This window comes from Mustela nivalis (assembly GCF_964662115.1).
Source record: "Mustela nivalis genome assembly, chromosome: 19".
Classification (NCBI taxonomy): domain Eukaryota; kingdom Metazoa; phylum Chordata; class Mammalia; order Carnivora; family Mustelidae; genus Mustela; species Mustela nivalis.
Genome location: NC_139038.1, coordinates 4197850 through 4213608, shown reverse-complemented (window position 1 = coordinate 4213608; position 15759 = coordinate 4197850). Strand labels below are relative to the sequence as shown.

The following is a 15759-nucleotide window of genomic DNA, read 5'->3' as shown; positions in this document are numbered from 1 at the left end:
CAAACTGGTTTTCCTGAGGTCTGGCCTCCCGCACGTCTCCCTGAGTCATGGCTCTGTGGGGTTGTCAGCTCGTGGCTGGGACCTGAGTGCGTGTACGGCTTCCACCTCATAACTCATGGAAGGCTGACGTGTGGGGCTAGGGAGAGGAGCATGGGCTCAGCTACTGGATTCCTCAGATCTCCTCATTACACAAGAAATCATTGTGCCTGGACCCATGAGGACAGAGACCTACCTTCCCTTAGGCCGATGACCTCAGGCCTCCATGGCCCTAGGAGACCTAGGGCATCAGAGTGAGGCGGTCTCGCCCCCACACCCACAGGTCTGGATCAAAAGCCTGGATCTAGAAGACAAGCAGCCCCATGAGAACACAACTTCCAGATGGGCCCTGCCCCCGCGACCCCCGACCTGCTCCCTCCTGTTGTCCAGACCCTTAATTCTTTCTGGTCCCAAATCCCCATGACCCTTGCTGCACCTCCTCTCTCTCCCACTGGGCCCCACACCCCAAATCCCTCCAGCCAACCTACCTCTTCACACTCTTCTCGGGACACCCTGGTCCTCCAGTTCATGGATCGTATAAATTGGAATCTCAGTTTGTGGAACAAGGGTCGCTCGGACCGGTTCTTCCCATAGAGGAATGAAAAGATGGCCTGTTTGGGGGCCTGGTTATCCTCTTCCATATCATTGGCCAGGTAGCTGGAGAGAGACATCAGGTGGCTGGTCAGGAGCAGGACGGGATAGATGCCCCTCCCCCATCTGAGCTCAGCTTCCCAGCAACACACAGGTTGCTTATTACCCAGTGTCACAGAGTGCCTCTCAGTCATCAAGAGGGCATGACTGGAATATTAGATTGGCAGCTGACTTATCCACAGAGACCTGGCAGGCCAGAAAGAGCTGGCATGATATTTTCAGAGTTCTAAATGAGAAAAACATGCAGCCAAGAATACTATACCCATCTAGGCTATCATTGAAAATAGAAGGAGAGATTAAAAGCTTCCAGGACAAACAAAAACTGAAAGAATTTGCAAACACCAAACCAGCTCTACAGGAAATATCAAAAGGGGTCCTCTAAGCAAAGAGAGACCCTACAAGTGGTAGATCAGAAAGGAACAGAGACCATATACAGTAACAGTCACCTTACAGGCAATACAATGGCACTAAATTCATTTCTCTCAATAGTTACCCTGAATGTTAATGGGCTAAATGCCCCTGTCAAAAGACACAGGGTATCAGAAACGATAAAAAACAAAACCCATCTATATGTTGCCTCCAAGAAACTCATTTTAAGCCTGAAGACACCTCCAGATTTAAAGTGAGAGGGTGGAATAGAATTTATCATGCTAATGGACATCAGAAGAAAGCAGGAGTGGCAATCCTTATATCAGATCAATTAGATTTTAAGACAAAGACTATAATAAGAGATGAGGTAGGACACTATATCAACTCAAATGGTCTGCCCAACAAGAAGATCTAACAATTTTAAATATCTATGCCCCCAACGTGGGAGCAGCCAACTATATAAGCCAATTAATAACCAAATCAAAGAAACACATAAACAATAATACAATAATAGTAGGGGACTTTAACACTCCCCTCACTGAAATGGACAGATCATTCAAGCAAAAGATCAGCAAGGAAATAAAGGACTTAAACGACACCCTGGACCAGATGGACATCACAGATATATTCAGAACTTTTCATCCCAAAGCAACAGAATACACATTCTTCTCCAGTGCACATGGAACATTCTCCAGAATAGATCACATCCTCGGTCCTAAATCAAGACTCAACCGGTATCAAAATATTGGGATCATTCCCTGCATATTTTCAGACCACAATGCTCTGAAGCTAGAACTCAACCACAAAAGGAAGTTTGGATAGAACCCAAATACATGGAGACTAAACAGCATCCTTCTTCTAAATTAAAGAAGAATTGAGAAAAATCATGGAAACAAATGATAATGAAAATACAATGGTTCCAATCTGTGGGGCACAACAAAGGCAGTCCTGAGAGGAAAATATATAGCTGTACAAGCCTTTCTCAAGAAACAAGAAAGGTCTCAGGTACACAACCTAACCCTACACCTAAAGGAGCTGGAGAGAGAACAAGAAAGAAACCGTACGCCCAGCAGGAGAAGAGAAATCATAAAGATCAGAGCAGAAATCAATGAAATAGAAACCAAAAAAACAATAGAACAAATCAACGAAACTAGGAGCTGGTTCTTTGAAAGAATTAATGAAATTGATAAAGTCCTGGCCCGACTTATCCAAAAGAAAAGAGAAAGGACCGAAATAAATAAAATCATGAATGAAAGAGGAGAGATCACAACTAACACCAAAGAAATACAAACTATTATAAGAACATACTATGAGCAACTCTACGCCAACAAATTTGACAATCTGGAAGAAATGGATGCATTCCTAGAAACATATAAACTACCACAACTGAACCAGGAAGAAATAGAAAGCCTGAACAGATCCATAACCAGTAAGGAGATTGAAACAGTCATTAAAAATCTCCAAACAAACAAAAGCCCTGGGCCAGACGGCTTCCCGGGCAAATTCTACCAAACATTTAAAGAAGAACTAATTCCTATTCTCCTGAAACTGTTCCAAAAAATAGAAATGGAAGGAAAACTTCCAAACTCATTTTATGAGGCCAGCATCACCTTGATCCCAAAACCAGACAAGGATCCCATCAAAAAAGAGAGCTATAGACCAATATCCTTGATGAACACAGATGCGAAAATACTCAACAAAATACTAGCCAATAGGATTCAACAGTACATTAAAAGGATTATTCACCACGACCAAGTGGGATTTACTCCAGGGCTGCAAGGCTGGTTCAACATCCACAAATCAGTCAATGTGATACAACACATCAATAAAGGAAAGAACAAGAACCATATGATACTCTCAATAGATGCTGAAAAAGCATTTGACAAAGTACAGCATCCCTTCCTGATCAAAACTCTTCAAAGTGTAGGGATAGAGGGCACATACCTCAATATCATCAAAGCCATCTATGAAAAACCCACTGCAAATATCATTCTCAATGGAGAAAAACTGAAAGCTTTTTCGCTAAGGTCCGGAACACGGCAGGGATGTCCATTATCACCACTGCTATTCAACATAGTACTAGAGGTCCTAGCCTCAGCAATCAGACAACAAAAGGAAATTAAAGGCATCCAAATCGGCAAAGAAGAAGTCAAAATATCACTCTTCGCAGATGATATGATACTATATGTGGAAAACCCAAAAGACTCCACTCCAAAACTGCTAGAACTTATACAGGAATTCAGTAAAGTGTCAGGATATAAAATCAATGCACAGAAATCAGTTGCATTTCTCTACACCAACAGCAAGACAGAAGAAAGAGAAATTAAGGAGTCAATCCCAATTACAATTGCACCCAAAACCATAAGATACCTAGGAATAAACCTAACCAAAGAGGCACAGAATCTATACTCAAAAAACTATAAAGTACTCATGAAAGAAATTGAGGAAGACAGAGAGAAATGGAAAAATGTTCCATGCTCCTAGATAGGAAGAATAAATATTGTGAAAATGTCCATGCTACCTAAAGCAATCTACACATTTAATGCAATTCCTATCAGAGTACCATCCATCTTTTTCAAAGAAATGGAACAAATAATTCTAAAATTTATATGGAACGAGAAAAGACCTCGAATAGCCAAAGGGATATTGAAAAAGAAAGCCAAAGTTGGTGGCATCACAATTCCGGATTCAAGCTCTATTACAAAGCTGTCATCAAGACAGCATGGTACTGGCACAAAAACAGACACATAGATCAATGGAACAGAATAGAGCGCCCAGAAATAGACCCTCAACTCTACAGTCAACTAATCTTCGACAAAGCAGGAAAGACTGTCCAATGGAAAAAAGACAGCCTCTTCAATAAATGGTGCTGGGAAAATTGGACAGCCACATGCAGAAAAATGAAATTGGACCATTTCCTTACACCACACACGAAAATAGACTCGAAATGGATGAAGGACCTCAATGTGCGAAAGGAATCCATCAAAATCCTTGAGGAGAACACAGGCAGCAACCTCTTCGACCTCAGCCGCAGCAACATCTTCCTAGGAACAAGGCCAAAGGCAAGGGAAGCAAGGGCAAAAATGAACTACTGGGATTTCATCAGGATCAAAAGCTTTTGCACAGCAAAGGAAACAGTTAACAAAATCAAAAGACAACTGACAGAATGGGAGAAGATATTTGCAAACAACATATCAGATAAAGGACTAGTGTCCATCATCTATAAAGAACTTAGCAAACTCAACACCCAAAGAACAAATAATCCAATCAAGAAATGGGCAGAGGACATGAACAGACATTTCTGCAAAGAAGACATCCAGAGGGCCAACAGACACATGAAAAAGTGCTCCATATCACTCGGCATCAGGGAAATACAAATCAAAACCACAATGAGATACCACCTCACGCCAGTCAGAATAGCTAAAATCAATAAGTCAGGAAATGACAGATGCTGGCGAGGATGCGGAGAAAGGGGAACCCTCCTACACTGTTGGTGGGAATGCAAGCTGGTGCAGCCACTCTGGAAAACAGCATGGAGGTTCCTCAAAATGTTGAAAATAGAACTGCCCTATGACCCAGCAATTGCACTACTGGGTATTTACCCTAAAGATACAAACGTAGTGATCCAAAGGGGCACGTGCACCCGAATGTTTATAGCAGCAATGTCCACAATAGTCAAACTATGGAAAGAACCTAAATGTCCATCAACAGATGAATGGATCAAGAGGATGTGGTATATATACACAATGGAATACTATGCAGCCATCAAAAGAAATGAAATCTTGCCATTTGTGACAACACGGATGGAACTAGAGCATATCATGCTTAGCGAAATAAGTCAAGCAGAGAAAGACAACTATCATATGATCTCCCTGATATGAGGAAGTGGTGATGCAACATGGGGGCTTAAGTGGGAAGAAGAATAATCAATGAAAGAAGATGGAATTGGGAGGGAGACAAATCATAAGTGACTGTTAATCTCACAAAAGAAACAGAGGGTTGCTGGGGGGAGGGGGTTGGGAGAAGGAGGTGGGATTAAGGACATTGGGGAGGGTATGTGCTTTGGTGAGAGCTGTGAAGTGTGTAAACCTGGTGATTCACAGACCTGTACCCCCGGGGATAAAAATATATGTTTATAAAAAATTAAAAATAAAAAATTTTTAAAAAAGGAAGGCATGGCTCGGCAGAGACTTCTCCTAGCTTGAGGATGGAGAGGGAACTCAATGGGAAGCCTGAGGGCATGTCCTGTGGGGGAACACCCACACCCACCCCTTCCCTTTAGCGAGTTTGTGCACAAACCTGTCTTCCCATAGAGCAAGGCCATATACATCTCTCATGGGCAGGAGCTGACCCTGTTCTATTCTGTAACCATGACTTTCCTACCAAATGATTAATACAGGACTTGGTTCATTGGGTGCATTAATTCAACACGCACTCTTGAACCTCTCTTCCCATTGCCTCATGTCCTTGGTCCATAAGGTGTACTCTATATGTATTTGTTGAATGAATATATGATGCTTTTTCTCATGTTCAAGTGCAATACTGATCACCTCCTAGTCCCAACATAACTTAAACCTATGCAAAACAGAAGGAATTCTGCAGTGCTTTGAGAGTGTGGTAATATGTTGACAAGTCCTGCAGGCATCGAGTCTAATGGGATTGGGGAAGGGGACAGGGGGGTGGAGCGGTGAGTGGATAGGCAATAACCATAGTCCAGAATCTCCATGACACTCGGATTTTAACAGAAGTGCTTCTGCGTTGCAGAAGTCAGGGAGGTTGGCGGGGCGGGGAAGGGGGGAGCATCTGAAGATTTGGGAGTTGAAGTTGACCTTGAGGACAAGTTGTTTTCCTCAGGTATAGGTGCAAAATTACCTAGACAGAAAACGCAATATAGGAACAGAGGGAAGTGTCCTTAGAAGGTTGAAACACCAAGGGGATGAGCAAATCGGACGAAGACCAAAGGGTTGGATCCAATCTCAGAAGCCTTGCCTTGACCCTGAACACCACTGGCCCTGGAGAGTGGAGGAGGAGACCAGAGCTTTGAAGGACTTCATGCACATAGCGCCCGCAGGCTTGGGGACAGTGTTGTAAGACACACCCGCGGAAACACTCACAACAGATCTGTGCTAAGTCTTGGGGGCGTGAATCGAGGCATTTGTGCTGGGTATTCGTAGAGGAAAACAATTATGCTTGGTATCGCCGTTGGAAGGGGACAGACGGAGGATCAGGACCGGCTGCTTCGCTAGTCTGTTTGCTCAGGGCAGGGCCGTGTCCGTTCCTTCCATCTGTCCTCTTAGAAGGGTCTTCTGTTTGCTTCTCCTGGCTGACGTCAGGGATGTTTGTGTTTACAAGGAACAGTCTAAAAAACACTATACTATAATCCCATCGTTTTTATACACGGGGTCAACAGTGTTTTTAAAAAGTAGGGTAATAAACAGTTACAAATGGTTTTAAAAAAAAAGTAGATGAAAGGTTAGGGTCCCACTTTCCCCCTCCATCCACCCAGGTAGCGAATTGTACTGCGGGATGAGACAAAAATACTCACAGGGCTATGAAGAAATGGATTCGCTGGTACTGCCAGGAGAAGAGGCCAGCACGGCTGAAGTAAGCTATGACCATCGACAGGAGATACTGGCGGCAAGAGGAGAGACAGTGTCAGAGAGAAGTCACATCCTGGGCGAGGAAAACCAGTGGGGGATGGGGACAGGAGGCTGGAGCAGGTGCTCCCGCTTTGACAGACTGGGTGAATTTGCTTATTTGTGTCAACAGGTTGGTTGCAAACCAAAGAAGTCAAGGGAAGGGTTGATGGTGCTCCCAGGATAGCAAGCTGTGCTGGTCTGAGGGCTTGTCTTCAGGACAGCCGGACTCTGGAGGGTCTCTGAGAAGCTGGAGCCAAGGGAGCCCCACCCAAGAGCTAAGAGAGAAGGGACTTAAGGTGGCAACAGCCTGAGGGGCATGCCTGGGACTCAGGTCCCAGAGGACCTGCAGGAAACCACGAGGTCCCCAATGGGAAGTGTTGGCAGGATGAGGTTGGAGACAGGGTTTTGGAGGCATCGCCCTGCCCCAGGACAGATGGTGGAGCAAGAACACATCTGAGTGGAGAACAATGATACCTTGTCGGATACGCTCAGATTTTTGTCCCAGGCCAGAAATTTTTGAATGACAGGATCCTCTGTGAAAAGAGGGCATAGGTCAGGTTGACAAGCAGAATGGGGTTACTGTGGGAGCGTTCCAGGGCAAAGAGGAGAATGATGCCTCTCCTGGGGAACTTCCAGGATGTGGCCAGCGGTGAGGCTGATGGGCAAAAGGGAGCAAAGACCAGTCACCTCCCAGGGAAATTTGGTGGCTTCTGGCGTGGGGAGGCTGAGGGAGCACACCTGTATGATTGGATGGGAGGTCAACAGGGACGCTGTCTCATCATGCATGGACATGCCACTGCGGAGACCACAGTCATTCTCTGTCATTTTCTCATCCCACAGTGACATAAGGGAATAAAGATGGCATGTCATTTCCACACCCCCTGCCCAACTCCACACACACAGCCAAAGACATTTAGAGTTAAAAGGCCAATAAGGGGAACCTGGGTGGCTCCATGGGTTAAAGCCTCTGCCTTCGGCTCACATCATGATCCCAGGGTTCTGGGATCGAGCCCCAAATCAGACACTCTCCTCAACGGGGAGCCTGCTTTCCCCCTCTTTTTCTGTCTGCCTCTGCCTGATTGTGATCTCTCTCTCTCTCTCTGTCAAATAAATAAATAAAATATCAAAAAGAAAAAAAAGCTAAAGACCAATAAGAACTAAGACATCTCAGGAGTGTAACTGAGACCAACCTTTCTCATCCCAAGTACAGACCTTTCTCCAAGTCTCACCTAATCCTCTGTCATTTTTATGTGTCCCAGTGAGGGATCATTATAGAGTCCTCCAAGGATGGAGAGCTCACCAACCTTCAGAGAATTCTTTTCCACTGGAAAATTCTTTTCCATTGGAAGCTTCTTGAATTTAAAGAGAAAATGGAAGAGGGTTGGAGGAGAACTTCTTACCAAGCAACTTTTTGAAGACCTCGTGGTGTTCAGGGAGCACTGAAGACACCCGTTGTCTCTTCAACTTCATCTTGAGGCCACACAGTGACTCCACGACCCAGATGTCCTCAGAGCCAGAGCCCGTCTCCTCATCTGACTCATCCCTTCCTCTCTTCCTTGTGGGGGACTCAGGCATGGGGCGGGGGTCTACCCAGGGGGCTGAGTGAAGAAACCAGGCTACAGTATAAGGCTTTTGTCTTTGGAATTCAGCCACCCCTTCTCCCCCTCCAAAAACCCCAACTTCCCCTTCATTCTCTCCAGCCTTCCTGACAATTGACATCTCCCCAACCATGTTTCCATCTTTCTCCTTTATTGATACACATCTGTCCCCATTCATCTTTGGCACTGTTTCACCACCCTAATCCTCAAAATTTCATTGTAGATAACTTCTCCCCTGGGAATAATGACATCATTTCCTCTCTTCCTTTACCTCCTCTTTGGACCTCATCTCCTAACCCTCTTTCCCTGCTTCTTGGGTATTCCTTCCATGGTTACAGTTTTGTCCCCAATTCCTATACTTTCCTCCTCCAATCCCCGGCTTTCTGGATCTCTCCTGTCACACACACCCTACTCAGACACTCCTTCCTGACTTTTGTACCCATTCCTCTTTACTAGCCAAGCCTCTCAAGTCCCTTCCTCTTCCTCCTTTCTCACCTGATGGTCCTGGGATTTCATCATCCACCACATTGAATGGGTACCCTGAGGTGCTAGGCTTGGGACTCTGGTCCTCAGACTGGGAATGCGGTTGATTAGGTTGATCATCAGCCATGATTTCTCCCTAGCTCTTTCTGGCCTCCCAGAAATCTGAGACCCTTTCTGGGCAAATTTCGACCGAACACAAGCCCTTGATCCCTTCTCCAAGCTGGGGCAAAGCCAGGAGTGGCGAAAAGGTCTGTGAAGATACAGTTGTCCACCTCTGCTGCCAAGCACCATGGAATCTGGTCCTTCCAATCAGGAAGGTCGGAAGCCTCTGATGTCACAGGTCATTCCAGCCTGGCAACCAGTTTGAAGGGAAACACGGAACTGCCACACTGGTGTCCAGTTTGGGATCTCGAGGTAAGGGCTGTTTCCAGCCACCGACCCAGCCTTGGACCATCCTCCAAAACTGTCCTCGAGGGGTCTGGATCACTCTACTCCTCTCCAGCAGATGCCCGGCTCTCTCCCCTCTTGGCACATGTTGGGCTCTCTCCATCCTTCCTATTCCTAATTCAGGGCACAATCTGGTGGGAGAAGGAGGAAAGAGACAAGGGAATTTGGGATGGGCCGAAACGTAAGAACTTACAAGACAGACATAAGTATGTCAAGAAGGTTCCAGGTACATGGACTTGTTGGAATTAAAAGTTAGTTTAAGGGACACCTGGGTGGCTCAGTTGCTTAAGCGGCTGCCTTTGGCTCAGGTCACGATCCATCATTCTGGAATTGAGTCCCACATCAGGCTCCTGGCTCGTCGGGAAACCTGCTTCTCCCTCTGCCTCTGCCTGCCTCTCTGCCTGTGCTCACTCGCTCCCTCTCCCTCTCTCTCTGACAAATAAATAAATAATTTTTTTTAAAAAAAAGTTAGTTTAAATCGCTTAATTTGGTAGACTTCTTCCGCTCCATGTTTTACTGACATTGTGTTGGGGGTGGGTGTTCAGTGGTGGGGGAGCACTCATGCTCTCCTCTGAGGCATCTCTGAGCCCAAGAGACATTTTGGGAACCTGAACCAGTAGATAACTGTACCTGTGTTCTCACACAATCAGACGGTGTCTACAACTTAAGAAGTCCCTGGACCACCCAAAACCTGCCCCTGATCGCAAATAATCAGCTCTAGTCTGCATCTGAAATTTGTAAGCCCGTGTATCACTCTCGACCCAGAAACTTCAGGACCACTTGTGTATCTTTTGAACAAAATGCCACATGCACAAAAAGACTAGATGGAAAAATCTCCCGTTTAAGGCAGAATCTGTTTAACCAAGAAGGTGGGAAGCATGTGGGAGCGCAGACGCCGTCACGGAGGTCTTGGCCAGCTGTCCATTAACATCAGAGGAAGCTTCTTCCCAACCTCCTCCCTCCTACCTCTGCTTCTCACCTGTGCATCTGAATCTTGCTCACTCTCTCCTCCTGTGTTAAAATAACAGGACTGAAAATTTACCATTTTAACCACTTTTGAGGGTATGATTTGGTAGCAGTATGCACCTTCGGGTCTCTGTGCGACCATCAGCACCATCCTTCTCCAGAACTTTTTCGTCTTCCCTGAAACTGAAACTCTGCACCCACTGAAGGAGAACTCCCCCTTCTCCCCTCCCCCAGCCCCTGGCAAGCACCATTCCACTTTATGTCTCTAGAGATTGGGCTATTTCAGATAGCTCCTATCAGTAGAATCATGCAGTATTTTATGTGTATGTTTCTGATTTATTTCATTCAACAAAATGTCTTCCAACCTCCTTTGTGTTATAGTGTGTGAAAGAATTCCTTCCTTTTTAAAGATGAATAATATCCATTCTGTGTGTGTGTATGTTTGCATTTTACATGTTCCTTTCACAATCATATAAGAACAGTGATACATACATACCATTTTCAGTTTATCCATCCATCTGTTGATGGACGCCAGTATTGAGTCCACATTTTGGGTAAGCCTTGCTTTCGATCCATTGTATGAACTTGGATGAAAAACACATCTTTAATTCAGGATGTGCCTCAAGTTTTATTTTTCACTTCGATCAAACTTACGGATAGCTAAGGAGCCCAGTCCAAGCATAAATAAAGTCAAACCAGTTCACCCAGAAAACCATATGGAGGTTTCTCCAAAGATTTTAAAAAACCAAACGAACAAACCCCAAAAAACCAGAAGTACCATATAATCTGGCACTCTTATGGCCGGGTATACATCCAAAGGAAATGAAAACAGGATATTAAAGAACTATCTGCCCTCCTGTGTTCATTGCACCATTACTCACAATAGCCAAGATAGGAAAACTACCCTGGTGTCCATCAAGGGAGGCGTGCATAAAGAGGATATGAGGTCCATACACAGGGAGCTGTAGATTGGTATTTGTATAGAGGTGAGAAAGTAGGAAATCCTGCCATTCGTGACAACATGGATGGACCTTGAGGGCATTATGTGGAATGAAATAAGACTGACAGAGAAAGACAAATACTGCGTGGTAACATTTATATGGGAAATCTTAAAAAACAACAAAAAGTCAAACTCAGAGAAACAGAAGGTTAAAAAAAAAAAAAAAAGGAGGTTGCCAGGGGTGGGGAAGGTGGAGGAACTAGGGAGAGGCTGGTAAAAAGAAGAAAACTTTTCAGTGAGAAGATGAAGTCTACAGATCTCATATCAGACACAGTAACTGCACACAACATAGCAGGCTCCCCACCGAGCAGAGAGCCCGATGCGGGGCTCGATCCCAGGATACTGAGACCATGACCAGAGCTGAAGGCAGAGGCTTTAACCCACTGCCACCTAGGCACCTCTGGGATTGTTTTTTAGAACAAGGGATGTGATGCGCTAAAGACTGAAGCAAAACCCCAGGATTCACCTCGGCTGCTCTGATTCAAGTCCTCTGTCCTGTTCACGATGTCCCTTCTCCATCTGCTCAGACTCCTGTTGGTAGACAATCTGGAGAACATAAGCCAGTAGTTAGAATATGCTTGTCGAAAAGATGGGGGCGGTGAGGGTGCCTGGGTGGCTCAGTGGGTTATGCCGCGGCCTTCGGCTCAGGTCATGATCTCAGCGTCCTGGGATCGAGGCCCGCGTCAGGCTCTCTGCTCAGCAGGGAGCATGCTTCCCTCTCTCTCTCTCTCTGTCTGCCTCTCTGTCTACTTGTGATCTCTCTCTGTCAAATAAATAATAAAACAAAACAAAATAAAATAAAATAAAATAAGATGGGGGCGGTGAGAATGGGAAAGTAATGGTTTTGTTACAAAGCAGCACATGCCCTTGTGCAAATCCTCCTGCCTTCAGGGTCCCATCTCTTCAACCTATAAAATAAAATATGTAGATAAGATGACCTGTAAGCGTTCTGCCCATGTTAACATAACCAAGGCAGTGAGGAAGCAAACTGGACAAGACCAGGGACGCCAAGGCTAGGGTAAAATTGTGTGCTCCCGTCCAAGCCCCCTCCCCCTCTTCATGTGTTGAAGTCCTAAGCCCTGGTACCTCAGAACGTGATGTTTTCTTCTTCTTTTTCTTTTCTTCTTTTTTGGTGTTGGGTCTCTACGGAGGAAAATGAAGGTAAAATGAAGCCTTAGGGAGGACATCGTGATCTCAAGGTCATGAGCCCCAAGCTAGGCAGGGCACTCAGCAGGGAGTCTGCTTCTTTCTCTCTCTCTCTCTCTCTCTCTTTGTGTCTCCCCCTCTGCCCACCCCTTGGTCATGCACTCCCTCTCTAAAATAAATATATAACTCTTAAAAAAAAAAAAGTAAAATTTGGATAAAGAGACTCCCAGGTAGAGAGAAGAGAGTGTGATGATACATAGAAAGGGGACAGTCGGCTACAAGCCAAGGAGAGAGGATGGGACCGAGCCCCCGCAGCCCCCCCAAACCCGCCAAGGAACTAGGCCTGCCCACACCTAGATCTCAGTCTCCCAGCCTCCAGAACATGGAGATAATTCATCTCTGTTGTTAAGGCCCCTGGGTTGTCTTACTTTGTTGCAGCTTCCCTGTGAACCCATCCAACCAGTATTTTGCATAAGAGGGAATTCAGATTCAGTCACTTCCCTCACACTTCTGTGGCCCCTTCCATTAAAGCAAGCCATGTCCCAAGGCTTCAAAGAAGAACTAATTCTTTCATACAGATTAGAAACTTGAGCGTTCATAGCCTCTGACATTTCCTGGTCACCGTGAATATGCTAGTTTGGGGGCAAAAAAATGGATGAAAGACTTTAAAGAAGAATGATTCTCAAATCTTGAGAGTGGCTGCCAGTTATCATAGTAAAATTGATGTGTTAAAGAGAAACAGGAGCCAACACAGGCAATTACTTAGAAAATTAAGGGCTGGAAAGGCTTCTTCAAGTATGGTGTCAAAACAGAAGAAAAGTAGGAAGAGAAAGTGAGGGTCATCTGGGGGGCTTGCATGGTTAAGCGTCTGTTTTTGGCTCAGATCATAGACCCAGAGTCCTGGGATTGAGTTCCACATCAGGGCTCCCTGCAGGGAGCCTCCTTCTACTTTTGCCTCTGCCTCTCTTTCTCTCTCTCTGTCTCTCATGAATAAATAAATAAAAATCTTTAAAAACATTATGTCCATATGGCAGAAAATAAAAGTAAAACATTAAGTTCAAAAGGTCAATGACAAAATGCGGGAAATATTTGTACTTAGTACAAATACATAAAGAGAAAGATTTATATTTTAAATACTAATAAATGAGGAGATCTTAATGAAGCCACATTAAAAGGTATAGATCTGGGGCACCTGGGTAGCTCAGTCGGTTAAGTGTCTGCCTTTGGCTCAGGTTTTGACCCTGGGGTTCTAGGATAGAGACCAGCATTAGGCTCCCTGCTTAGCGGGTAGTCTGCTTTTCCCTCTCCCTCTGCTGCCCCCTGCTTGTGCCCTTTCTCTGTCAAATAAATAAATAATATGTATATATATTTTAAAGGTACAGGTCCACGGGCGCATGGGTGGCCCAGTGGGTTAAAGCCCCTGTCTTTGGCTCAGGTCATGATCCCAGGGTCCTGGGATTGAGCCCCATGTCAGGTTCTCTGCTCAGCAGGGAGGCTGCTCCCCCGCCCCCCCTCTCTCTACCTGCCTCTCTGCCTCTTTGTGATCTCTGTCTGTCAAATAAACAAATAAAATATTTAAAAAAATAAAAAAATGGTGCAGATCTGATACTTCTGTCCCAGACAGAATCACAGGGTTCAGATTTGCCTTCCCTGCTTAAAGAAGTTTCTAGGAGGGGGAAATATATGAATATATGAAATGACAGGTTTTAGTCATTTGGAGAGAGGAGGGAGCCCCCAAGAGCTTCCAGTTCACCGCCCAGAGAGTTATCTAGGCTGAGGTATGTGGCAGGGGTCCTGGGGGTGCCCAGGATGTCTCTGAGTTGCAGGGACAGAGTTGTGTGGTGAGGGGGAGGGGGGCATGACAGCCAGAGTTCACAGGCAGAGAACCAGAGTGGACAGAGAGGCAGGAGGGTGTCCCAGTCTTCAGGTGAGCAGGTCAGTGCCTATGGGGGAGACAAGGGCTGGAGGCCAGGACCCAATAGACGGGGCAGGCGGGGGCTCTGCCTGTCTTCCCCAAGGTGCTCAGCATAGCTTCCTTCCTTTACCTGCCGAAAATGGAAAAGAACACAGAAGAAATGTGCCTGGAGGTTTTCCAGTCTCGGGCCTAGGGGAAGTGGGGTCACCTCTCATGAATACCAGCCTTCTGTTGGTGAGAAGTCTGTTGGTGGGAATTCGGGCACAGACCACACTTGCTAGCAGCAAGAGCTGGGCAGGACTTCCGGGCTACACAGCCACAGCCAGGGCGGACAGAGCAGCTTCCGGAGAAGCATTCCTTTTGTGCAGGATTAGTTTGATGCAACTCCTCAGTGAGAGAAATCAGGAATGGGTTATGTGCCCATCATTAGCATAAATCAGTACTATTACCTTTGGAACGAGTGTTACCTGGAGAAAACTTCCTCTGTGGATTTTGTATGTATCTAAATCTCCTAGAAGCTAAACCATTTTCTTGCTAGCATGGTAACAGGGGATGGTTGTTCTTAAGGGCCTGGGAGCCATCTCTTTGAAATGTAAACCTCAAGGAAGGTAGTGTCTCTCTGTCACCAGGAGAGTTAAGGGTGGGCCCTAGACACCTAGCTCTGAGCTTTAAGGACCTGTTTGTCAGAAATGTGTAAGTAGTTTTCTTTTTCCTTTGGACAGAGACAACTGGCAACGGATGGGCACCAAGATGACAAGGTACATTTAGGATGAACAATGAAAAACTTATAGCAAATGCCGCTGGCAAATCCTGTGACCCTGAAACAGGTGTATTGTTTTGCTGGAGAACTTCTAGGTAATGGATTGTATCTGCCGAGCTGATTGAAAAGGCGAGGTTCATTTTTCTCCTTGCTGTCTTGTTAGTAGTTCGTCTGTGACATGCAACACAGTCTGGTTTAATGGTTATTTAACAATAGAACAGGGGAGTCGGGTGGCTCAGTCAGTGGGGAGACTCTTGTTTTCAGCTCAGGACCAGATCTCAGGGTTGTGGGATCGAGTCCTGCATGGGGCTCCACACTCTGCACAGAGTCGACTGAGGATTCACTCTCTAAATCTCCCTCTGCCCCTCCCCCTGCTCTGTCTCTTTCTCTCTAAAATAAATCTTAAAAAAAAAAAAAACAATAGCGTGGTTGTCCTTATTTCTATAGTTGCACAGAGGATTTCTTGGATGGCAGGAGATTTTACTTTTAATCCTCACCACCCGCTACTGGTTAAGAAGCAATTGGCTAAGAAAAGGATTACATCATCTCACCAAAAAATACTGATAAAGCATCGTCCTTATGGTCCCATTTTTGAAAAATGACATTTTCAGCTAACATACACATAATTCTCTTTGATGCGCAAGATCTCGGGTATCTGGGTTTGTTCGGTTGGTTTGTGTGTGATTTCTGATTGTTCTACAGTTTTCATGCATTCGTTGTATAATCTGGACAAGCTAAGTTTTCTATTT

The 15759-nt window shown here is 45.4% G+C and overlaps 2 protein-coding genes across 2 annotated transcripts in view; one reads left to right on the top strand and one right to left on the bottom strand.

The window, feature by feature from the left end:
* Positions 1–15759, top strand: part of RBAK (RB associated KRAB zinc finger) — an 813856-nt gene that overhangs the window by 445422 nt on the left and 352675 nt on the right. The gene's annotated exons all lie outside the window — the stretch shown is intronic.
* On the bottom strand, positions 212–8903 carry LOC309854208 (speedy protein E4-like; the record flags this gene model as incomplete). The annotated part of the gene is made up of 6 exons (XM_082713034.1): positions 212–340; positions 525–693; positions 6602–6687; positions 7170–7228; positions 8096–8293; positions 8789–8903. The coding sequence occupies 6 exons, from the start codon at positions 8901–8903 to the stop codon at positions 278–280; spliced, it is 690 nt and encodes a 229-aa protein (XP_082569160.1). The 3' UTR covers positions 212–277.